Source organism: Cynocephalus volans, chromosome 10 (assembly GCF_027409185.1).
Source record: "Cynocephalus volans isolate mCynVol1 chromosome 10, mCynVol1.pri, whole genome shotgun sequence".
Lineage (NCBI taxonomy): Eukaryota > Metazoa > Chordata > Mammalia > Dermoptera > Cynocephalidae > Cynocephalus > Cynocephalus volans.
The window spans coordinates 111,107,297-111,132,465 of NC_084469.1; the positions used below are offsets into that span (position 1 = coordinate 111,107,297).

Here is a 25,169-nt window from a genome sequence, read left to right on the forward strand (position 1 = left end):
GGTTTCAAATAAAAACCATGACTTACATAAGAGGGGAAACTCCAGCGTCTGTCACATTTCTATTGTAATTCTGGAACTGTTTAGTTACAAGTATCAGAATATCTGACCACTCATCTCATAAGCAGCACAGTCATTTCTCATAATAAGGAGTCTGAAGGTCAGAGGTGTCAGGAGGCAACTGGTGGCTCCATGATTTCAGGGTTCTAGGAGGGGGCATGCCTGTGCCTCTCTTCACTTGCTCCTCATGGCCACAAGATGGCTGCAGAAGCTCCTGCCATCATGTCCTCATAGGAAACAGTAAGGGAGGGAAGGGGGCAACAGGCCTCTCCCTTGTCCAGAAACACCCAACCCCTTAGAGCTTGCTGGCCAGAGCTGGGAAATGTGCCCAGAACAAAAACAACCCTGGCAAAAGTCATTGCCAAGAATGGCTCAGCTGACTCTTGAATCAACCCCCAAGGCTGGGCACATCTCTGCTGGCACCAAGTCAGGGTTCTGTTGGTGTGGAGAGAGGAATGGCTGTGGCTGGCCACCTGCAGGGTCCATCATGAGGATGACGGGAAGACACGAATCATGCAGGGACCTGGCAGGGGTGAGAGCACAGCTTGGCGGCCTCCTGCCCTGGAGCCCACAAATACAGTGCCCATGGACACTGGAGGGAAGGAGGCTTTGCTCTCACCTCCTACCCCGGAGCCCCTCATTCGTGTGACAAGCATTCAAGCTGGGCCCCTGTGCTATGCACCGTACTGGGCATGGAGCGTTGGGATGCATGGCCAGGTGCCCCTAGTAAAACCTGGGTGCTATGGCTCCATCACGCAGAGCAACTCTCCACGGCCACGGGAACAGAGCTGGAGCTGCTTTCTTAGAGACAGAGCCAGGTCTGGGGCAGATTCCCACCTCACATGGCTCCCCAGAGGCCCCCTTGGCCCTCACTTGTTTCGAGGCCCCAGAAATCACACGTGGCCTCCCTCTCACGGGCCTGCATCCGATCGTCTTGTCCCGAGAGACAGCGTTTTCCCACAGCCCGAGCCCAGGTGCGGAGGGAGGTTCCTGCAGACCATGTCCAGACCTCATCAAGGGAGCAAGCTCTGGAAGCAGGATGGCTTCCCCAGGACGGGGAGTGGTGGGCTCCAGAGCCCTCAGGGTGCTGGACTGGGGGTGGGGAGGGGCCGGGCTGGCCTAGGGGCATGTGCAGGCGTGGGCGTGTGCATGCATGGGAGCTTGCGTCGGGCCATTTGCAAGCATGTAAGCACGTTAGTGTACAAGCGGGGTGATGCATGGGCACACGAGAGCACGCATGTGCAGGCATGCACAAGCGTGTCACAGCACGCGTGTGCAGGTGTGTGCGTGCACAAGCGTGTTCTGCCTTTCTCTGAAGGACACAAATGTTCACAAAGTGAAGATTCAAGCCAGTTTCTGCTAAATTAAAAACAGCTTTTTCGTGTTTAAAGTTTACAATACAAAAAATAATTTTCCTTTCTTCCGGGGGGGTGGGGGGGTGGGAGGGAGGAGCAGGGGCCCCCGAGAACATTCCATGAACCAGCCCAGACGGTTATGCACAATCTATCTGGTTAGATACAGCAGCGCCCTCCGCCCAGGGCCCAACCGCTGCCAGCTCACTGGGGACAAGATGTTCTGAGGTGTGAGCTGATCTAGGGGACTTGCAGCTGGCAAAGGTTTCTCACTGCCCCCCTTGAAGAGGCCGTGCCTCCAGCGGGGAAGGGTTCTCTTTGGGGGAGCTCAGGTTGGGGCTGGGGGCTGGGAAGTTCTGGTAAGTCCCCGAGGAGGATCGCTGCTTTTGTTTCGGTGCTCCTGGCAGCATGGGGTCCTTTCAGGTTCCCAACCAGGTTGCTATTTTAGCACTGCCGCCACCCCCAGCCTCACCCAGGCCCCCATGGCTACCACGCAGGAGCACCAGGACTGTAGTTGAGGTGACTTATGCAGATCTGCGTTTGGAGGATGAACCCAGAAACCTCCCCTCTTGGAAGGCCATCTGTGAACATCAGGCATCCTCCGCCAGCGTGCAAACAGTAAGTGGCCTGCTCCATGCGGCCTGGCTTGCAGCAAGGCCAGCCCCAAAAGCAGGGGGCTGGGGGCTCTTTGTGGAGCTCTTGGGCCAACATGGAAGGGTGATGACATTATGCTTCCTTTAGGACATGCGCTGCATCTCCCCCATCACCGCCTCTGGGGAGAGGGGCTCCTCGTCATCCGATCTGCACTTGGGCCCTGGGACTGAGCAGATGGAGACAGAATCTGCCAGGGCTGGGAGCCGCCCGGTGGCAGGGGCCGAGTGACATGGAGAGAATCTCGCCTCCGCAGGCTGTCCCAGCCTGGGCCCAGGTTTGCCCTCCATCTTCCAGGTGCCGGGGTGGAAGTCCTGGCCACATTTCTCACTGCCCCTGTCCCCGAGCCAAAGCCCGGCCCCCCTTCCAGCTCCTCGGCAATGCTGGAAAAGGCCAAGGCGGGTGAGAGGAGCCCCCAGACACACAGAAGACACATGAGGAATCTGTGACCAATCAGGCCTCAGCCGCACAATCTCGGCGCGGCGCCCACTCCATCTTCTCACCATAACATTTTTATTAAATAAAGGGAAATATTAGGAGACGACGTCTGCGAAGGCATGAGGTTAATTCTCTACATGGTGAGTGGGTCACAGAGACACGGCATCAATCGTCCGTTAGCAGCAAGAGAGACACTTTAAGTTGCCCCAAGAGTACAAATCCCGTTAAGAAGACAGTGCTGGCGTCATTAAAAAAAAAAAAAAGGAGGTTTAGCAGTTCAAGCAACAAAAAGAATGTGGCAGGAGACCCTACAAAGCTCTTGAAGGGGAAGGCCTCACCACTTGCCTGGCTTCCCACACAGGGTGGGCTTGCGGTCCCATGATGACCTAAAACAGGGCTGGGCTAGGGTCACTTGGAGGGGTGGGAAGGAGGAAAGGAAATAAAAATCACCCAACAGACCTGCAGCATACAGACGCACTGTGAGATCTAAGCCAGCGGCCCCGTTCCAATGGCCCTGCCACCAGGGGCAAACAGGACAGGGGCGTCTCAGCCCTCACTCCTCGTTAGGGCCCCACGTGACACCCAGTGCCAAACTGAATACCCAATGCCCATAAGAACTGTCTCTGGGAGCTGGTTGTGTTTTTTCCTCCTGAAAGCAGACAAGTGAGTGCCCTTATGGTGCTGGAGTTGAGGACAGGAACAGAGCCATGGCTAGAGCCTCCCCCAGCAGCCAGGTGGAGGGGCAGGTGTAGGGGGCACTCATGGGGGAGGCAGACATGCCCTCGTTGCCTGTCAGAACTGAGCTGGGACCTTTAAGATGCCTCTCACTGCTCCAGGAGGTCCGTATGTCATGGAGGTTTTGGGGGAGTTTATTTTAAAAACACACAGGCAAAAGATGTGGAAGGGAGGCGAGTTGCATACCATGGACTATGGGTCCGACATTAATAAGCTCACATCTCGGCGTCTGAAACCACTGGGCTGGGAGGTTGGCAGGGGGGTGACAGTAAGGAAAAGCCACACAATGGCCACCAGAAGGGACACCCCAATTCTGACCCACCAGCTGGGACTTGCAGGGCAGGCAAGGAAGCTGCCTTGGGCACGAGTTTGCTGCCGCGAAACATTGGCCTCTTGGTGGGTAGGCACCCTCGGTGGGACTCAGAGCCAGGGTTGCCTCAGGAAGAAAGGAGAAAGGGACCGGGGGCGGGGGGATAGCGTTTATCAGCAGCAGGCCCCTAGAGGCCAGCAAGCAGGGGGTGGGGGGCTGTGGCTCTCAGCCCGGACATGCGCTCCCCAAGCCCTGCTTGGAGACAGCATGCAGTTGGGGTCCTAGGGATCCCAGGAGCTACCTCCTGATCCCAGCCCGGGGCAGCAGGACAGGGGCACAGGCGATGCCCGCAAAGGACTCTGGGAAGTGCAGGTCTCGCTCCCACTCGTCCGTCTCTGTGTTGTACACCTGCACAATGCCTGTGACGTTGTTGAGGCGCCAGTTGTAGCCCCCGACAATGTAGATCTTCCTTTCCAGCAGGCAGCAGCCAGCCTCCGACTGACCGGCCCGCATGGGGCTGACGCTGGTCCACTGGTCCGTCTCGGGTACATAGTACTCGACAGCCAGCACGTCAAAGCAGTGGTCCACGTGGTCCATGCGGCCGCCCAGGGCATAGATGCGGCCGCCTGCGCCCACCATGGCATGCAGCACACGGGGCTCGCTCATGGGAGCTTTGAACTCCCACTGGTCAGCCACGGGGTCATAGCAGTGCAGTGCCTTCTTGTCCTCCACCGAGATGCCGTAGCCGCCCGAGATGTAAAGGCGGCCCCCCGAGGAGGCGCCAGCATGGCCCCATGTGCGGCGCTTCAGCGAGCAGGCGTAGCCCCACTCGTTCCGCCGGGGACAGTAGCGCTCAACGGAGGCCAGGCTGCCAGCCCGGTTGCGGCCGCCCGTGGCGTACACCATGCCGCACAGCACATTTAGCTGGAACTGGATGCGGCTCTCCTGCATGGCCTGTAGGCGCAGCCAGCGGTTCAGGTGCGGGTCATAACGGTAGCAGGCATCCACTGCGCCCTCCCCGCTGCGGTACTGCAGGTGCTGGCCCCCGGCCACATACACGAAGTTGTCAAGCACGGCCACGCATGTGTGGCTGCAGCCCACCTCCATCTCTGTGAGCTCGCGGAAGTGGCGGGCGCCCGGCTCGGGCAGGTAGTACACCTTGCTGCTGACAGAGCGGTCACTGTCAGTGTAGGGCGTGCCGCCGAAGGTGACCAGCGAGGGCACATCCGAGCGCACAGCAGTGCGTGGTGACTGCATCTCGTGCTGCCGGAAGGGCAGCACCTGGTAGTTGAAGGCCTCCAGCAGGTACTGGCGGCAGAGCACGTCCTCCACCATGATGTCCAGCGTCTGTACGCTGTCCACCAGCTCCGATGACTGCATGAGCGGGAAGCGGATGTGGCAGAGCACGTGGCTGGCACGGGGCCGCCGCGCTGGGTCATGCTGCAGCCAGCGGACTGCGGCGCGGAACAGGTCGATCTCAGTGCAGCTCTGCAGCCGGTTGCTCTGCAGGAAGAAGACGAGACGCTCCAGTGGCAGGCGCAGAAAGTCCTCCTCCTGGGCGATCTGCAGGAAGTGCCGGAAGGTGAAGGCATCCACGGACTCCCGGAGTGAGGCCAGGCTGAAGGTCGTGGCCATCTGGCCGATGTTGAGGCAGGTCTCCACACTCATGGCCGCCTTGAGGAACTCCTCACACAGCTCCACCACAGGCAGCATCTGAAGGAACACAGCTGCGCCCAGCACGTCCTGCACACAGTCAAGGTCCAGGGTCACCTCAGCGCTGTAAGCGAAGTCAATGATGTGCCGCAGGCCACGGGCCGACACTCCCTTCAGTTCAATGACGTCCTGGTTCGCCTCCCTCATGCCACCCGTGAACATGGCCCTGGAAGTCAGAAACACAGTTGTAGGCTCGGGGAGGCTAAGGGTGTCATGGCCAGCCAGGAATGGCCTGGCCTCAGGAATGGTGGCCCCAAGACACAGAATGAAGGGCACAGTCAGCAAGAGGAAAGCAGAATGGATGCTCGTTAAAAACATGCAAAACAGTAGGGCCGGCCTCTGGCTCATTCAGGTGAGTACAGTGCTGATAACACCAAGGCCACAGGTTCGGATCCTATATAGGTATGGCCGGTTCGCTCACTGGGTGAGCGTGGTGCTGACAACACCAAGCCAAGGGTTAAGATTCCCTTACCAGTCATCTTAAAAAAAAAGAAAAAAAAAAAATGCAAAAAAGAAAAAAAAGATTCTTAATCTGTCACAAGTTGTACATCTTCCTGTGAACAGCCACTCCCTGCTCTGCCCCCTGCATGGGGCCATGCCTGAGCCTGTTGTGACCAGACTGATGCTCTCATGTTAACCCTGCAGGAGCAGCCAGCCCAGGTCACTCTTGCTGGGGACTGCTGGGGCACAGGAACCAGGTGTGACTGCACAGGAGGTGACCACACCCTGTGGCTCTGGGGACAGATCTCTAGCCCCACCTGGATGCCTGAGCTCAGGGGACAAGGCTGGAGCTCTGAAGCGCTTTGCACCCAGATTCACAGAGCCCAGCCCCTACCTCCTCACTGACCTGAATGGGCGGCTCCAACTTTCCCAGCCTGGGCCTCAGCAACCGTCACAGGGGAATGGGGCAGCAGAGAGGGTCCCCAGGAGCATAGTACCAAGCAGGGTCTGTGCTGGGGTCACCACTGTCTCCAGAGAGGCCTAGGTGGTCAGGGAAGTGATTTCTCCCCCAGCACGGCCCAGAGGAGCCAGCCGTCCACTGTATCCCCTGCCTCCCATGAGAACCCAAACTAGAGACCCCAGCTCTGTCACCACCCTGCCCTGCTCTGGAAGGTGACACTAACATGAGAGCTGGTGAGGGAGGCAGGCCCCAGACAGGAAGCGGGAGGAGAAGCCCAGCACCTACTGAGAGGCTGTGGGAGGGTCCTTCCATGGGGTGGGCTGGTATTTCATGATAACTCTTACTACTGTCAGTGTACCTTCCCTGACAGTCGCCAAGACAGTCGCCCAGGATGGAGGGAATTTTTCTCATCCAAAAGATGTCCATCCCCCAGTTGCGCACCCAGCACTAGATGGCTTGAGGCCACAGGGGCCAGGTCAGCTGTGAGAGAGCTGGCACGGGGCCACTGACTAACAGCTGCCCAACAGGTCACTCTTCCATGTCTCATGGCCTTCCAGGAGCAGCGCCTGCCAGCTCCCCAAATCCTGCCCCTGCTTGTCCCCACAAGTACCCCCAGGCCCTCAGGCATTGTGTGAAGAAGGCAGAGGCAGCCACGGGGACGGTAGGGAGCTTTGCCTTTTAAGGCCTTGCCAGCTGCAGTGCCAGCGCAGGGGAGCCTTTAAAGGGCATTGCTGGCTGGGCTGGCCCACCCGTCCCCAAACCCAGAATAAAAATAGAAGCGGGGCCCCAGTTGGCTTGGCTACCATGACTCCCCGCAACAGCCTCGCCAAGCCCACGGGGTGGGCAGCTGGGGGGTGCCAGGACACGCGCCTGAGTCTTGTGGAACACGCGGCCCATGGTGCACACCTGAACTGGGGTGAACCTAGGAACAGCCCCCAGGACAGTGTGGCTCTCTTGGTCGTGGTCACCACATGACAGGAAGGAGGCTCACTTGCTGGTCACCAAGGGAATAAGAGAGACCATCTCCAGCCCTGAGACAGCCCCCAGCTGAGGAGAACAGCCCCCTGCCCTGCTCCATGGGGCTCTGACTTCCATCCCAGCCACGGCACAGGGACAGACTGACAGACCCACATGCCCCAAGGCCTCATCTGTCATGAGGGGGAAGCACCCACTGTGCGGGGTAACAGGGAGGAGACCTCGTTCAGGCCTTGGCAGGATGTGGGGGTTGCTGTGGTTCTCAGCGTCCCTCCAATCCCTCGGCTGTGCCGCTTTAGACATCCTGAGAGTGGCTGTCACAACATAAAAGACTTGTGTCCATTTTATCACTGCTGGATCCCTGAGGCCTAAACAGTGCCTGGCCTACAGCAGGTGTCAAGTATAGACTTAGAATAAAAACCAGGCCATGCTCTGCCACCCCGGCACAGATGCCACTACGCAGGTACCCACAAGCCAACTCTCTCCCTTGGGCCTGTTCTGCCCAAAAAGTCTGAGCAAATACAAGCCTGGAAAACCCTGCAGGTCTGCCAGCCGTTTGGCTTCTTTCTGAAATCAGAAGAGCGACCAGCAACGGGCCCCTCTCCCTCGAAGCCATCCCTCTTAGCAGGTTGCACCTCCACCCAGGCCCTGCAGGGCATACCCGGCCTGCGCTCACCTGAAGTAGTCACTGCAGGCAGCCAGGACCACCTTGTGCGCGTGGAAGGTCTGCCTGTTGATGGTGAGCACGACGTCCAGGAGCTGGCCCTGGGCACGGAGGGTGGCCAGGCCCTGCAGGAGGCCGGTGCTGTGGCAGGGTGCAGAGAAGGTACACTTGAGGGCCCCGTTCTTATCGGCCATGCTGTGGGGAGAACAGAGCGGGGAATGATGCTCAGAGGCCTTGGAGTTCCCGCATACATCACAGTGGAAAAGGACCTAGAAAACGCAGTGCTGAATGAAAGTAGCCAGACACAGGCCACCTCATGAGTGATCGCATGGATATGAAATATTCAGAACAGGCAAATCCATGGAAACAGAAAGCAGACTGGTGGTTGCCAGGGTCTGGGGAGGAGAAGTGACTGCTTAAGGCATAAAGGAAACTCCTTCTGGGGGGATGAAAATGTTCTGGAACCAGATAGAAATGTTGGTGGCTGCAAAGCCTTGTGAATGTAGTGAATGCCTCTGAATCGTGCACTTTAAAATGGTTAGTTTTGTATTATGTGAATGTCAGTGCAATTAAACAAACAAACAACAAAAAACAAACAAACAAGGGTGTAGGGGCCTTCCCAGTCCTGTATAAACCCTGCCATGGCCCCAGCACCCTCAGACTGTCCAAGGCCCTCTGTGGTCCAGCCCCACAGCCCCCACCTGCCCCAGACCAGTGAATGAATGGCTTAGGAGGCCTTACACACCACATCATCCTCAAGACACAACGGGAGAAGGTATCATTGCAACCTCCAGGGTCAAGGACTCCTCAGCCCATGCTCCACCCCCACCAGGGCACCCAGCCCCCTCCCAAGCACTCTGCTCTCTCCCCCAGCCTCCAGCCCTCTGGAACTTGCTCTCCCATTACTGGGACCAACACCTGCCTGCAAGAGACAGCCAGGAATGTGGGCCCCGGTCTTTCCAAGAAAGTGGGAGGAGACAGAAGGCTCCTAGGCCCCCCCGCCTACCAGCCCCAAACAAGGCCAGTCATTAAGAGGTTGATGTCAAACACAGGCATATGCCTGGCAATCACTCAATGCAGCCATTGCCACTGGAAGTCCCTGACCTCTTACAGGGTGCCTGCCTTGGTGGCCCCGCACAGACTCTTGGGAAAGGGTGGGTAGAGGGGCTGTGGGGCTGGGTGCTGACCATAGCCAGGCCAGGTGCTGCTGGCAGAGCAAGTTGCCCGAGCACTAGCCCTGCCTGCAAGATGCTCAGACTCCCAGAAAGTGGGAGCCAACACAGCATGGGGATGACCTGGAGTAGTGGACTTGGCGTGGGGCCTCCACTCAGTGCAAAGCCTTCGGGTCCCTAGGGAAGCAGTTCTGAGTGTTCCAGGAAGAGGGGAAAGGAGCCAGGAGCAGAGAGGTGTGGAGGCCAGAATGGGGGGATGTCCCGGCTTCTTGTCCCAGCCCTGTCACAACCGTGATTAGACAATGACACATAACTTTATAAGGCCCAGCCTCTTCCTGGGAGCAGGGAGCTTGGCTGTGTCCCAGGTGCCTGTGCCTATGACGCCAAACCCACCCCCTACAGCCCCTCCTGGGACCCTGAGGGTGTCCAGGGCCTCCCAACCGCCTGGCCTGGCCGAGGCTCCTGCCATCAGCACCCACCCGCCTCTTGCCTGCATTCTGCCTGGCACCTTCTCTGCACAGCATAGCACCTGAGGGTCAGGGCAGGAGCTAAGAACAAAAGGCCATGGTCAAATCCCACCACGGCACTGTGGACAGCTGGTATGACCTCCTGGAGCCTCCCTGCCAGAGTTGGAGGCGTGATGCTTCTCAAACTTTACTGTGCCTGTGAATCACCAGGGATGGTGTTAAAATACAGACTCAGACTCAGCAGGTGCAGGGGGCCCAAGGATGGTGCTGTCACTGCTCCATGAACACCGTTTGGCACAGCGAGGGCTGGACAATGTGCATGTACACCACCTTCATCACCACGATCCCCTAGACAGTCATCCAGACTCAAGCCGGGCCCTGAGCAGTGTCTTGGGGCCCGAAATCAATAGATGCAGCTTCACGTGGCCCGCTCTTCCAGGAAGACTGCCCCAGCTGCACCATGGCCCTCAAGGCCCCAGTGCCTGGTCAGCGCTACTGCTCCCCACTGCACACCAAGCGCCCACGGGCAGACTGTGTCTCAGGGCCGCCCCGGGAACCAGCACAGACAGGGATACCCAGGCTGGAGTCAGGGGACACTGGTCAAGTGAGACAAAGGGACATGCCTCAGGACTCCTGACTCCAGGGTCCTCCCCCAGTCCATTCACTTCTCAATCATTCATTCACTCAGCTGACACCTCACAGATGGGGCCTGGCCTGCGCCATGACACTGGCTCTGGTTCGGGGAGGGGAGGGTACAGATGCTGTAGTGAATTAAATTAAATTAAAAACTCTCTGAAGCTTGAACTGTGCTCCCCAAGTTTTATGTATGAGAAACTTAGCCCTCACTGTGACTGTTAAGAGGGTGGGAGATCCTATTATGGTAATTGAAAAGTGGAGCCTTGAAGAGATGATAAACTGTAAGCTACAGGTGTCATTTTTCTTTATAAATCACTCAGTTTCAGATATTTTGTTATAAGCAACATAAATGGACTAATACAGAAAACTGATACCAGAGAAGTGGGGTGTTGCTTATAACAAATACTTGAAAATGTGGAAGCAGCTTTGGAACTGGGTGTTAGGCAAAGGTTGGACAAGTCTGGAGGACTCAGAAGAAGACAAAAAGATGAGAAAAAGTTCGGAATGTCTTAGAGACTGGTTACGTGGCGGTGAGCAGAATGCTGATAGAAATATGGACTGTAGGGCTGACCATGGCTCACTTGGGAGAGTGTGGTGCTGATAACACCAAGGCCAAGGGTTCAGATCCCTATATAGGGATGGCTGGTTAGCTCACTTGGGAGAGCGTTGAGTTTATCAGAAATTGGGGCAAAGATCACCCTTGCTGTGAACTGGCAAGGAACTTGGCTGCATTGTATCCATGCTCTAGGACTTGGTAGAAGTTGGAACTTAGGAGTTGTAAACCAGAGTATCTGGCAGAAGAATTTCTAAGCAGCAAAGCATTAAGGAAGCTGCGTGGCTACTTGCAACAGCCTATGCTGAGTTATGGTGGCAAAGGCACGATGTAAAGCCAGAATTTAAAGGGGAAGCAGGGCATGAAATTTTAGAAAATTTGCAGCCTGGCCATGTGGCAGAGAAGCAGAGAGCATGCAATGGTGCAAGCCCAGCAACCCTTAGCTAAGAAGATTAGTACAAAGGAAAGGGATTATCAGGAGAAGGAGAAAAAGGCCCTGAAGGCATTGCAGAAGCCTCTGGGGCCAACCCTTCCATTTCAGGCCCAAAGACATAGGGAGACAGAATGGTCTTGGGGAACAGGTTTGAGGAGCCCTCAATGGGTTCACTGCCCAGAACCATCTCAAGAAGCTGCTTCCAGCACCAGCACCCCAGCTGCTTTGGATGCTCCAGCCGTAGCTAAATTGGCCCCAAGTGTGGCTGGACATGCAGCTTTGGAAAATACAAGCCAGAAGCATTGGAGGCATCCACGTGGTATTAGGTCTGCAGGCTTGCAGAATGCTAGAGCTGTGGAAGCTTGGGAGCCTCCACCCAGATTTCAAAGGATGTATGGAAAAGTCTGGGGGAAGAGATCTGTTGCGGGGCAGTGTCACCGCAGGCAACCTTCACTAGTTTATTAGTCAGGGTTCTCCAGAGAGGCAGAATCAATAGGATATGCTATAATTATATGAAAGGGATTTATTAGGGGAATTAGCTCACGTGACTATGGAGAAAAGTCCCACGATAGGCTGTCTGTAAACTGGATGCCGGTAGCGTGGCTCAGTCCAAGTCCAAAGGCCTCAAAACCAGGGAAGCTGATAATGTCCTTGATATAAGTCCTGGAACCCAAAAGCTGAAGAGTCTCGAGCTCTGATGTCCACGGACAGGAGAGAAGAGTATATCCCAGCTCCAGCAGATCGAGAGAGAGCTTCACCTTCTTTCCTCTGTTTTTTGTTCTCTCCGGACCCCCAGTGGATTGGATGGTTCCCACCCACACTGAGGGTGGGTCTTTCCCACCCAAGCCACTCAGACTCTCATACTAATCTCTGAGGGAAACACCCTCATGGACATACCTAAAAAGATAGCTTTACCAGGTTTCTCAGCATTCCTTCATCGAACCAAGTTGACATCTAGAATTAACCTTCACAACTACAGCAATGCCGAGTAGAAATGTGGGGTCGGAGTTGCAGCAGAGAAACTCCATCAGCGCCATGTCTAGTGGAGCCATGAGAGTGGGACTGCCATGGAGACCCCAGACCTGTGGAGTTACCAGGGTGCAACGCCAGCATGCGAGAGTTAAAGCATCACCTGAGTCCAGGAGAGCCACACAAGTGGAGCTGCCTGAGGACTTGGGGACCCAACCCCCACACCAGTGTGCAGAGGATCATGAACATGGAGTCAAGTTATAAGATTCACCAGCTTTAAGATTCAGTGCACGTCCTGCTGGGTTTCAGACTTATTTTGGACCTGTTACCCCTTTCTTTTGGCCTATTTATCCCTTTTGGAACTGGAATATATACCCTATGTTTGTTTCGCCATTGTATCTTGGAAGTAGATAACGTGGGTGTTTTTGTTTGTTTGTTTGTTTGTTTGTTTTTTTAAAGATGACCGCTAAGGGGATTTTAACCACCCTTGACTTGGTGTTGTCAGCACCATGCTCTCCCAGGTGAGCTAACCGGCCATCCCTATATAGGAATCCGAACCCGTGGCCTTGGTGTTATCAGCACCACACTCTCCCAAGTGAGCCACAGGCCAGCCAGGCCCATAGATAACTTATTTTTAATTCAAAGATGGAACTTTGAACTTTGGACCTCTGAGTTGAAACAAGTTAAGACTTTGGTGATGAAATGAATGTATTTGCACGTGAAAAGGACATGAGTTTTAGGGGGCCAGGGGCGGAATGTAGTGAATTGAATTATGTCCCCTCAAAACTCCCTGAAGCTTGAACTGTGTTCCCCAAGTTTTATGTATTAGAAACTTAGCTCCCACTGTGACTGTTAAGAGGGTGGGAAATCTTATTATGGTAATTGAAAGGTGGAGCCTTGAAGAGGTGATTGGATTGTAGGACTGTGCAGTAGTGAATGGATTAAAAATGGTGGTCAGAGACGTGGTTCTGAGGGCTTTAAAAGAAGAGGAGAGTCTGTCTCTTGCTCTCTCTGCTCTCTGCTTCCACCATCTTGCAATATGAAACCCATGGTTCACTGTTGCCTCCACCAGATGGACTTTGGACTTCCCAGCCTCAGAAACTGTAAGCTCAAAGTGTCATTTTTCTTTATAAGTCACCCAGTTTCAGGTATTTTGTTATAAGCAACAAAAACGGACTAATACAGATGTCAATGAGGACATGTAAATGTAAATAACCACTAAGTGCTCTGGGAACCCGCAGCAGTGGGCACCACCTGAGGAAGAGAAGCCTAAATGATCGGGAGGAGGAGGAGACGGGTAGAGACAGACGCCTCTGTGCAACCTGGACAGCAGGACAGCGAGGGGGCAGACCCAGGATTCCCAAGTGCCCTGGCCACACAACCTTCAAATGTGTACATGGCACCGGAAGCCCTGGTGCACACATGGGACCAATGATCATGGAACAGGCATCCTGGCTGCACAGACCCGCAGGCATCTGTCCTCTGTGGACGAGCATCAGACACATGAGGAACTGGACAGGGATCCTAAAGACTCAAAGAAGGAAGACGGGCTGGATAACAGGATGGACGGTGCAGAGCGCATGAGGACCCCGCCCTGTCAGCCAGCTGTGTGATTCAGCCCATTCCCTGATTCTCTGGGTCTCTGTTTTCTCAGCTGTGAAATGGGGCAAAGATGTCACAAGGTGCAATGCTCCCCAGTTCCCATCCCTTCCTGGCAAATGAGGGACAACAGACCACCGACTTCCCCAGCTTCCCTTTGGGCTCAGGAGGTGGCAAGAATGACAGGGTTCTACATCCGACACCGCCCCTACAAGCCACCTGCATGCTCTCTCCAGCCAATGAATGGGGATAGACAATTGGGAACTTGAAGCTCGAAACCACCCACAGAGTGCCATCATGTGGTGGATGCCAAGGGAGCCCCATGACCTCTCCATGGACCCCTTGTCCCACAGATCCTGTGCACAGCCCTGCCAGCCTCTGCCATTTCATTCTCAGCTGGACTAGTTTTTCCTTAGAAGTTCAAGGAGATTTAGGGGCAGGGTGGGAGGACTCCTTGTGCTTCTCCTAAGCCCTGGGGGTGGGTATGCACATGTACATTTTCACAAGAAAAAATATCTTATACCAGAGGCAACTTCATCATGGGACCACTCAGTCCTTGGACATATATTTACCATGCTCCTCCATATATAAAGAGCATCAAGAAATTAGTACAAAGCCAGCAACCTCAAAGAAAGATGCACAAAGGATGTGAGCTGATGGCTCATGAGGAAGGAAGCATAGCCAGCTGGAAAAGACCTAAGAGTCTTCCCTAACCCGTGGTAAGGGAGGGCACTCACTGAGGGCCAGCTTTGTGCCTCAGATAGCAATCGGGCCATCTGGCAGCAGACACATCCACTCCTGGTGGGAGTATGAGGCAGGACCGCTGCTGGGAAGGCATTTCAGTAGACCTAGCAATATTCTAAAGGCTCATGTCCTTGACCTAGCAACTCTGCTTTGCCGGGGCAGAGATGAGAAGCGAGCTAGCCACCCTTCGGGGCACAAAGAATGCAATGCTGCCTTGGCGGAGGAGGGGGCCGGGGTGTCACACTTCCCTGCCTCCCCTGCTGTTACTTTCACTGAAGAATGGGAAACCATGGAGCTGGCCAGCAGTTCTCCCAGGCACGAGATCTCTGGGTTCTCCAGCAAGAAGAGGGGCTGCCCTGCTGGCCTCTCAGAGGTGGCAGCGAGGGCAGGCTGGGGTCTCTGTGGCCAAGCTGACTCTGGCTAGCTGAGGACCTGGAGGTCCCTGAACCTCCCCCTCCTCAGCTGCACAATGGGGCAGACACCAGCTGTGCCCTGAGGGCTGAGCAAGCAGGAGGCAAAGAAGGCGGCCCTCAGGCCAGCAGCCCAGGCAAAATGGCTTGCACAGCCGAGCTGCCACTCAAGTGTGACAACGGTGAATTGAGCATTCAAGCACTCCTGTCCAGGAGTGAGGACGGCCCTGGAGGCCCGCCCGCTGCTGGTTATGGGGAGCAGCCTTGTCCCCTGACCCCACGCCAGGCCCTCCTCCTGGTGTCCCAGGCAATGCCACAGCACACCACAAGGTTGTTTTCTTCCTCCCGTCTTTACATTCAGGACAGCTGTCTCTGAGGCCCCCACCTTGACACCCCTCAAGGCTGCACTGCATCTAGGGAGCATGGGAGCTTGGAGGTCAGCAAGGGCCAGAGCCCCCCACACCTAGAGGGGAAGCGAGGCCTGGCCTGGGCGGAGGTGGGCAGGAGGCAGGAGAACTGGGCCAGCCTGATGACTAAGGCTCTCCCAGCCCGCCCTTGGGACGAGGGAAGAACCCATTATTCAGGCCAGCCCCAGACTGGGGGCGGCCAGCACGGTGGGGCCATGGGCCCCAGGAAGGCGGCAGCAGCTCTGGGCTGGTCCGAGCCTCCAGACGGCCACCCGAGTCACGGTCATCCACACGTGAGTCATCAGAGCCAGTGCGTCAGCACCGCCGGTCAGGGCCGTCTCTGGAGGCCACTCACTGCCTGCCCTGGCTGTGCCCTCAGCCTGGATCTGGCCTCTTCGTGGCTGCACTCCCCCACCACAGGCCTGGCCTGGGCTCAGGGATGTCCCAACACCTCCCAGCATCTGCATCCCCTCAGCACTGCCATCAGGCATCCCCAGACGGACCCAGGCCTGTGCTGGACGTGGGGACACCCCCAGGCCTGCCTGAGAACACCCCTGCTGCCTCCCTTGGGGTTCCTCAGCACAGGGGGCCACTGGGCGCTGCCTGCAGCTGACATCGGTCCAGTGGGACTGGATGGGGCAAACACCTCCAGGTGGACCACCTATTAAAGCATCCCCCCCTCTCCCCACCCCCGTGTGGCCTGCTTGTTGCCAACACCCCCTCCATGGGCTCCTTCCTTGCCCCCATGAGTCCTTCGTGGGGGCCTTGAATCCTTGCCTCAGGGTCTGCTCGGGGGGAATCCAGTACAAGGCAGGACAGCCTAGTGGAGAGGTCACAGGAGACACTGCAGCTGGTGCCCTGTTGAGGGAGCCCCGTGGGGGATCAGGAGCAGGAGGAGAGGTGGGTGCTGCCTCAGGAGCTGGTGGGCGGGGGACAGGGGGACCAAGCACCTGCCGGGGTGGGTGCTCCTCTGGCCCCTGCCTGGCTGCTGGCCCCATCCACACGGTTGGCTTCCCAACCCAACAGGAGGGATCCAAAGCTCCAGAACAGTTCTTTTCATTGGAATGTCCAAAAAAAAACAAGGCATAACAAGAATGAATTTCATGAATTTCATGGAAACATTTCTTTGGGGTTTTGTAAAATCCTCTCCCACCCCCACACAGAGCCCAGAGCACGGCCAGAACGGAGGCTGCCGACACTGCCCTGTCACAGTCTTCTCTGACGCGCACATCCCTCACTCCCTCCAGAGGAGAGCACGTCCCTCCCAAAGCCAGCTTGCTTTCATCGCCGTGGTGGAGCGGGTGGCATGGCACAGCTGGCTGTCTCAGGACCGATGCACTGTGGCTCAGGGTGTCCAGGCCACTCCTGCCCAGGGTCCCACCATACATGGACGGGGAAGATGCTGGACTTCAGGGCACAGCAGGGGGACATCAGTGCAGCTGAGGGGCCTATGCCCACTCCAGTCCCTGCCCTGGCCAGCTCCAGGCCAGCAACTGGAACATCACCAAGACCATCCCCCAAAAGCCTCACCTGAGACCCAGCGAGAGAGAGAGAGACAGAGACCCAGAGAGAAAGGAGGAGACAGAGACCCAGAGAGAGAGAGGGAGACAGAGACCCAGAGAGAAAGGAGGAGACAGAGACCCAGGGTGGGGAGACAGAGACCGGGGGTAGGGGGGCAGAGATCGAGACCCAGAGAGAGAGAAGAGAAGACAGAGACCCAGAGAGAGAGAGGGAGAGATACCCAGAGAGAAAGAGGAGGAGATAGAGACCCAGAGAGAGAGAGAGAGAGAGAGGGAGACAGAGACGCAGAGGGGGGCGGTTCAGGCTCTGCAGCTTCAGTGGCCCACTGCCCACCTTGGCCTCATTTTTCACACACACACACACACACACACACACACACACACACACACACACACACTCTCTCTCTCTCTCTCTCTCTCTCTCCCTCCCTCCCTCCCTCCCTCCCTCTCTCTCTCTGCCTGGCCACACTAGGACCTCTCTCATCCCCCCCCGACCCTTCAAGCCTGCCCACCCCTGAGAATAGCTGGACAGGGGTCTTCACACACAATCTCACAAATCCCTCACCAGCCCAAGAGGTCAGGCAACGAATGCCCTCCTTCAAGATGGGGAAACTGAGGCCCATAGCAGCCCATCCCCCACCCCTGGCTGCAGGCAGTTCCTCCTCGATCTACACGCAGCCTGCTGACTCCACCCAGGCCCTGGCTGGCTCCTGGGCCCATGTCCCCGAGGGTAAATGGGGCAGAGAGCGAGGGTCCCACATGCCCACAGAGGCAGGCCCAAGGCACATCTCACAGCTCTGGGTGCCATGCTCCCAGCCCACAGGATGATGTCGCTGTGTTCTGACAACTCACATTGGCTCTCAACTGATGAGGCAGGCCGGCGACCCCACACTCACATCAGTGGCTCTCTCCAGGGACTGTTCAGAGGGCCCCATAGCCCACCTCCCTCCTCTCCCCACAAGCAGCCAGGGGCCCTATCTCAGGGTTGTCCTTCCTGATAAGGGGTGGCTTTTTCCAAGACGCCTGTGGTTCTCTGGTCCCTGGCTCTCATAAGAGCAGAGAAGAGGTCAAGGCTTGTGGATGGACAAATGTGGAGCCCAGGAGCAGTGACGGTCCCCACGGCAGAGTGTCCCAGCAGACCAGGACACCAAACTGCTGACAGATACCCAGGAAGAAGGGCCTAGAGACCCAGAGAGAGAGGAACAGAGACCAAGAGGAGGGGGACAGAGCCAGTGGGGAGCGACAGAAGCCCATGGGGAACAGACAGAGACCCAGATGGGTAGGAGGGACAATAATGGGAGGGGGAAGAGAACGGGAGAGGAAGAACAGAGACCCAAAGGGAGAGACAGAGACCTGAGAGGAAATTCAGTCAGAGATTAAGAGAGAGAGAGGAAGAGAGATCGAGAGAGAGAGAAAGGAGAAGCCATGTCCCTCGAACTTGGGACATCAGCAGTTGGGTTGTGACTTCCCTCCTGGTCATCATGCTGGCTGCTTTCCTACATCCTCATCAATAATTCAAAACAGAACCCCCAGTGCCAAGGCCATCTCTGCACTGGGGAGCAGATCTGTGAGTGTCCTGGGCAGCCAGGTGTGCCAGGCAGTGCCAGGCCTGAGCCTCGCTCCTCTCCCCATCTCGTGGCCTCCACACATGCGTCCTTCCTGAGCCCTGGGCACCAGCCCCCAGCTCACCCACCTTCATTTTCCTCGTGGTCCCACAATCCACAGCCATCCCTTGTGTGTCCGTACTTGGCTCTGGCCTGTCTGTGCCCATCAAGCAGGAACAGTATGATAGGAGACAGGGCATCAGAAAGTGCCTGGCAGGAGGCAACTGTACAACCTGCCTGCACCCGAGCCTGGCACCTCCAGAAAGCCCCCAACTGGTGGCCAGCGAAGCTGAGGCTCAGATAGGGTAGCCAGCTGCCCCAGTCACACTGGGCCTTAAGGGAGGCAGGCAGACGGGTCCTGGAACCCACGTTCACCTCAAGAGAACCATCACCAATGCCCCCAAGGACCCGATGAGGCAGTGCTGGGAGCAGAAGGCTGCGGCCTGCCCATGCTGCATGTCACCAGCCCCACCAGAGGGCCGGGCAAGCCCCTGGGCCCCCCATTCCCTGAGCTTCCTCAAACCTTCCAGAAAATGGGGGGTTAGAGGGCCAGTGATTTGCAGGGTGTTGTCCCAGGAGCATGGGAGGTGCCACAGAGAAGGAAGGGGGCAGAAGAGTCGGCACAGTCACCCCACACCCACTTCTCAGGGGTCACCAGGAGCCCAGTGTCCCTAAGGCCAGGCCATGATATCCTGCCCCACCCCAGCCTCTGACTGATGCCCCTCGGAGTCCAGGATGTGTAGGGTGCTGGCTGCTGCTGATGCACAGGAGAGCCTGGGGGCTCGCCAATCCCACACTCACCCCACTCCGGCTGCTACTCAAGGCCAGCAAGGAGGTTCCGCCACCGAGATAAAAACCCTAGGAGGAAAGGGGGTGCTCAGACCCCACCTCCCTGGCCAGCAGCAAGCTCTCTGCCTCTACAGCACCCCTTGTCCTGGCTCATGGCCACACACATGTCACAGCATCCCCATCAGAACAGTCCGCACCAACCAAGTGAGCACCCACACTGTGCAGGGCTGTCTGCCAGGGTGCTGCAGTCCTGGTTCCCGGCTAGCCTCTCAGCAGGCAGCCTAAAAGGGGACACCACTACCATCCCCACTTGACAGATGGGGAATTTGAGGCACAGAGAGGTTCAGGCACTCACCACACAGTAAACAAGAGGCAGAGAGACACCAGGGCCAGCCGGTGAAGGCCTTCCTCGGCCATAAGATCTGCCTCTCCACAGGCCCAGGCAGGTGGGCCCCACGATCACCACCATGATACAGTTGGGAAGACTGAGGCTCAGGTGGCTGAGACCCCTCACCAAGATTCTGCCTGAGCCGGAAGGACGGATGTGAGCTTGACAGCAGGAAAAGCAGGATGGCGGCCCCTCCGGTCCAGCCCAGGGTAAGGATGTGGATTTACCCCACTAATCCTCCCAGCTGCCCAGCGAGAGAGGGAACCTGCTCAGCAGGCAAAGGGTGGCACCTGCCAGTCCCCAGCTCATCAGCCAGCCTGCCCCATAATCCTCAACCAGGCAGTCCTGCTGTCTTCCCTACTTGCCACTCCACCTGGCACATCGTCCACCTCTTTCCAGCCTGCATCCCCGAGGCTGAAATGGGAGCCCCATGAGGTCCAGGCAGGGAAGGTTCTGCCTCCTGTGGTGTCCTTGTGCCCACCACCACACCCAGCATGTGTTGAAGCTTAGTCATGCTTGTCAAATGGACGGGTAGTAGGTGGATGGATGGGTGGGTGAAGGACGGATGGGTGAGTGGATAGGTGGTGGGTGGGTGAATGAATGGACAGGTAGATGGATGGATGGGTAAGTGGAAGGGTGGATGGATGGACAGGTGGGTAGATAGGTAGTGGATGGGTAGATGGAGGGTAGGTGGATGGATGGACAGGTAGAAGGATGGATGGGTAGGTGGAAGGATGGATGGATAGATGGGCGGGTGAATGGATGGACAAGTAGAAGGATGGATGTCTGGGTGGGTGAGTGGATAGGCGGTGGATGGGTAGATGGTGGGTAGGTAGATGGTTGGACAGGTGGAAGGATGGATGGGTAGGTGGAAAGGTAGATGGATGGGTGGGTAGGTAGATGGGTGGGTGGATGGGTAGATGGGTAAATGGGTGGATGGATGGGAGGGTGGAAGGGCAGATGGACAGATGGGTAGATAGATGGACAGGTAAGTAGATGGATGGACAGGTGGGTAGATGGATGGACAGGCAGAAGGACAGATGGGTAGGTGAAAGGGTGTATGGATGGGTGGGAGAGTGAATGGGTGGGTGGGAGAGTAGGTGGACAGATGGAAGGATGGATGGTGGCTGGAAGGGTGAACAGGTGCGTGAGGTGGCAGATGGATGACTCCTAGGTGGCAGCACAGGGCTAGAGCCCAACTCCTCACTTTGCTCACTGCTCATCCCCCCACATGGCCTCCTGGCCCAAGTGCTTGTGCTAGGTATGCTATCCTTCGACTGGGATTGACCAGGAAGTCCGCGGCAAGACTCTCTGCAGGACATCTGGCCTGCACATCTGTGCTCATGCTGTTCCCTGTGTTGAATGGCTGACACCTCCCGGTCCCCCAGACCCTCCTCCCCACACTGCACTCCCCAGTCCACGGGCTCTTCCATGCTCAGTGCCTTTGCCACCTCCACCTTGGAGCTCTGCAGAAGTAGAGTCCCTGCCATGCCCTCCCTGGCCCTCACAGCCCAGCTGGGTCCCCCTACCCAGGGCACATAAGCCGGCAGGTCTTGTGCTGAGGCACCCTCTGCTCATTCTCTCCCATTGACATGAGACTGCTCTGTGCAACGGCCCATCCCCCGACTTTATCCAGCTGCGCTGGGCTGGGAAACAGGGCCACTTGAGTGAGCAAAACCCCTCTGCTCTATAGATCAGGCAAGCAGGCGCATGACTGCACAGCCCCAAAGGACCCCAGTGAAATTCCAGCACTGCCAAATTCCAGCACCTCAGAGAGGAAACGTGCCATGAGGCAGCCCAGCCCACTGCCTCCCCTGGCGGGGCAGACATTGAGGCCCCAAAAGGGACAGGGCTGGCAAACAGCTCATGCCCATCCCAGTGGACCTGGGCTGGATGTGGGCATCCCCATGGCTCGGCCTGGGGTCTTCTGATGACAACGTGCATTTAAGTGTCAGAAGGGGCCTGTCAGGAATATTTTCATTTTAGGGGTGTCGACATTCCTCCCCTCTTCTCAGAAGGGCTCGCTGTTTTCCTCAGTGACTTGTCCCAGGATGGGGGTGGCCCCTCTGACCCAGTCAGAGCCTTCCCTGGGACTTCTGCTGGAGACACCAAGATGGAGATTCACCTTCCCCGTGGGGTTACTGGACTGGTTGGGGGCAAGGTGGGGTCACCTTTCCACCAGGTGAGTAATACCCAGACAAGACGGAAGGCAGAACTGAAATGGGAGTCACAGATTCCAGCGGAGTCCTTCAAGCCTTCAACTCCAAAGTACATAAAACTGGACCTCCCCTTGTACTTGTTTTTATGCTTTAAACTTTTAAACTTTTAAACTTTTGGTTTAAACTTTCGGTTTTTAATGGAGGATCCTTTGTTACGTTTCTGGCTCTTGTAACCACAGGGGCCTTGGATGTCAGAAGCCTCAGATTCATCTACAGCATTCCAGAGGAGCCTCTGGAAAAACTGCCGTGGAGTTAATGCTCCTCCAGCTGCCGCCTCTGCCTGCACTGAACACGAGCTGCCTACCGGGACCGGGGCTGGGTCGGGGCGAGGAAGCCATGCTGAGGGCCATTCCGAGGGCAAATGAGCAGCAGCCGTCCCCAACCTGAGCCCCGCCAGTCTGTGATGAGACAGACGGCTCCACTGCACCCACCACAACTCCTCCAAAAGGTCAGCAAGCTGCCCACACCCCCGACCAACACGAAGTTCAGCAACTCCACTTGCTAACATGCTGGAGGCGCGACTAGGGACAGCAGAGGGGCCCGATGCCGTCAGCGGCGGCAAGGAAGACACCACCCATCATCTGTCCAAGTGACTCACTGGGAGCATAAACATTTGTGTGCTCCCGACTGCCCTGCCTCACGCGACAGAGACCCACAAGAAACCAGGGGGGTGGGGGGCAGACAGAGGGATCAAGAGAAGTCCTCCTGGGACTGGCCAGACCTCACCAACCAGAACACTCGGTGATGACTTGAACGACAGCCCTGGAAATTTTCCATGTGGAGGGTGACTCAGGCCAATGAGGACAAAGAGGCTGCCTCGGGGGTGGTCAGCAGGGCTCCCCTAGTGCCTGTTACCTCACAGCCACCTTGCCACCCCTCGCACCCCACCCCGGGAAAATGGCCCCCTCTCAGCTCCAGTAACAGAAAGTTCCAGTGACCACACGCTCCCTGCTCCGCTGCCTTCAGCAGACTGCCTCCAATGCTAACATCCCATGAAGAGCAGAACTCCAGAGAGCCAGCCAGACCGCTCCCACCCAGTTCCATCTTTGACCCCTGTGGAATTTCACAGTTGTGGTGTCAGAGAACATCCTTGGCCTTGATCCTCGACTGACCCCCCTCAAGGCCTTTAAAAGCCCAAAGGTCCACCCCCAAGATCTCCTCCTGGCCCAGCATGTTCAGTTCCGGAAGCCCTTGCTCTCTCAGGCAAGGTCTGCGAGTCCCTGAAGGAGCCGGCTACTTCCTCCCGGATCGCAGTGATTCCATGCACGCCGTGGCAGTGGCACACGAAGCTATCAGGCACGCGGCCACTCAGGAGGGGTCTGCTGATCTGCTCTGCAGGCAGGCATGCGAGGGAACGCTGGTGCCTGCGGGGACAGCCCCATGACTTCTGAGAGGCGCTCTCTGGAGAGACAGGGAAGGGCGGGGGCAGGAGGGGACCAGAGGCCTGGGGTTAACAAGTGTTAAGAGAGCTCGTCCGCACAGCTGCACAGCGGCTACCAGAGGATGAGGGCCTGCCGGCAGTGGGGACCCAGGGCTCGGCTCCCACCTCCCACTGCACACAGCTGCACGGGAGAGCGGCTGTCGCTTGCGTCTCTAGCTGTAAGAGACAGCGCTAGCTCTGCTCGTTAACCACATGGAACACACGCTAAGTGGCAGTGTGCAGGGTGTCTCTAGGATGGGGCTGGCTCACTGACGATGTGCCTATAAGTCTATGCTACAGTACCCCACCCCTACCGGTTAGAAAAAGTGAGGGAGCGAGGAAGGACCCTTGTCCAGCCAGGCATGGAGGGCTGTCCCAGAAGCCTCTCAGTCAGGCCAGTTTCTCTCGCCAATCCATCGCAGGCTGTGGGGGGACGCATTTGCTGGATCTATACTCAGGGACTGGGCTGGGGCTGGGGCCACCAATGGCAGTGGAACCGGTAAAGCCGTGCCCTCGGGGAGCGCACGTTCTAAGGGGACACAGATCTTAAGCATGTAGAATGTACCCTGACAACAGGGAAGGGCAGGGGACACAGAGGGTGGGTGGTGGCGCCACGGTGGACAGCATGGCCAGGCCCCAGGAGGCAACGCGTGAGCCGTGCAAATCGCTGGGACAGCACATTCCAGGCGAGTGTGCTCTGGAGAGCAGCAGGGCCAGCAGGGCTACAGAAGCTCATGGGGCAGGCGAGTCACATCGAGAAGTGGATTTTGTTCTGACAGCAAGGGAGCCCCTGGTGTCAGGCAGGGGAGCGGCATGGTCTGATGCCTGCCTTTGGAGGATCCCGTTGGCTGGAATGGGAGACGGTGGCCAGAGGGCAAGAGTCAATGGTAGCTCAGAGCAGGGAGGAGGAGGAGGTGGGATGAGGGGCTGGACCCGCTCAAGGAGGGACACTCCTGGGCTGGGAACTGCTGGCTGGAAGACCTGAGGCCCTCAAGGACTGTGGGGGGCCCAGTTGGTACAAACCCTGAGTAAGGAGAGGCACGAAGGGCTTTTCTGGAACAGAGGAGGGACGGCGAGTCCCAGGCCAGATGGTCACCTCTGCATCCACTGGACACTTGCGGGCAGTGTAGCTGCTCGGGCCCAAGAGGAGCCTTGTCCTCCTGCCCACCCCACAGGTCCCCCTCGCACCCACCAGTCAATGCACTGTGGAAACCTGAGAGCCCTCTGCTTCTGGTCAGCAGTTGTCACACAAGTTCAACCTCCAGTCGTCCAGTGGCGCTCCCCAGTCCATGCCCCAGCACCACCTTGGCCCAGGCTACCTCTTCTCTCACAAAATGGAGGATCTGACCAAGGTGCCCCTCACCCAAACCCTGCACTGGCTCCCTTTACCCTACCAGCCCCCTCACCCTACCAGCCCCCTCCTCATTTGTGAAGAGACTTGGGAACCTCCAACTGGGATCATTTATGGAGATCCTGAGGAACTGACCACACAAACATTGCTCTAACTCCCTGCTGGCATATGAGTGCCCCACAGGCAGGGCCATCTGCCCATGACCTCCATATGCCTGGCATCAAGCACAGCAGCAGCCACACAGGAGGCCTGCGACACCTGCCAGAAAGCAGAGGAAGGTGTCAAATGAACCCTGTCCACAAGGACAAGGAGCCAGATGCCAGGACACATGTCACCCAATGTCTGCAGCCAATCCCAACCATGCCTTCCAGGCCCAAGGCCCCAAGTCACTGTTTCTACTTGGCCCTTCCTCCTCCTCTCCTCCCCCCCCTCCTCCCCCAGGGCCTTCAATCCCAAATCTAAAACATCCCTTACAACCAAAAGGCAGGTCACAATAAAACAATTGGAAACAGAAAACCAAAAGGCAGGAGTAAGGAGAAAGCGGAGAGAAAGACACATGCACGATGAAAAGTGGCCACCGTGAGGAAGGTGGGACAACATGTCACGATGTGGTGCAGGCTAGTAAAACCTTGCTTCCCTGGGACTATAGTGATGAAAAGCAGGCCATCCCAGGGGTTGCAGCTACTGGCCAG

At 57.0% G+C, this 25,169-nt stretch overlaps 1 protein-coding gene across 1 annotated transcript in view; it reads right to left on the reverse strand.

The window, feature by feature from the left end:
• Window positions 1-2,502: 2,502 nt before the first annotated feature.
• KLHL26 (kelch like family member 26) overlaps window positions 2,503-25,169 on the reverse strand; it is a 28,907-nt gene continuing 6,240 nt past the window's right edge. Inside the window, exons 2-3 of the mRNA XM_063112642.1 lie at window positions 7,809-7,991; window positions 2,503-5,422 (exon numbers count right to left, since the gene is read on the reverse strand). Of these exons, the coding sequence (XP_062968712.1) occupies window positions 3,841-5,422; window positions 7,809-7,991 (1,765 nt within the window). The 3' untranslated portion in view covers window positions 2,503-3,840. The remainder of the gene's footprint in view (window positions 5,423-7,808; window positions 7,992-25,169) is intronic.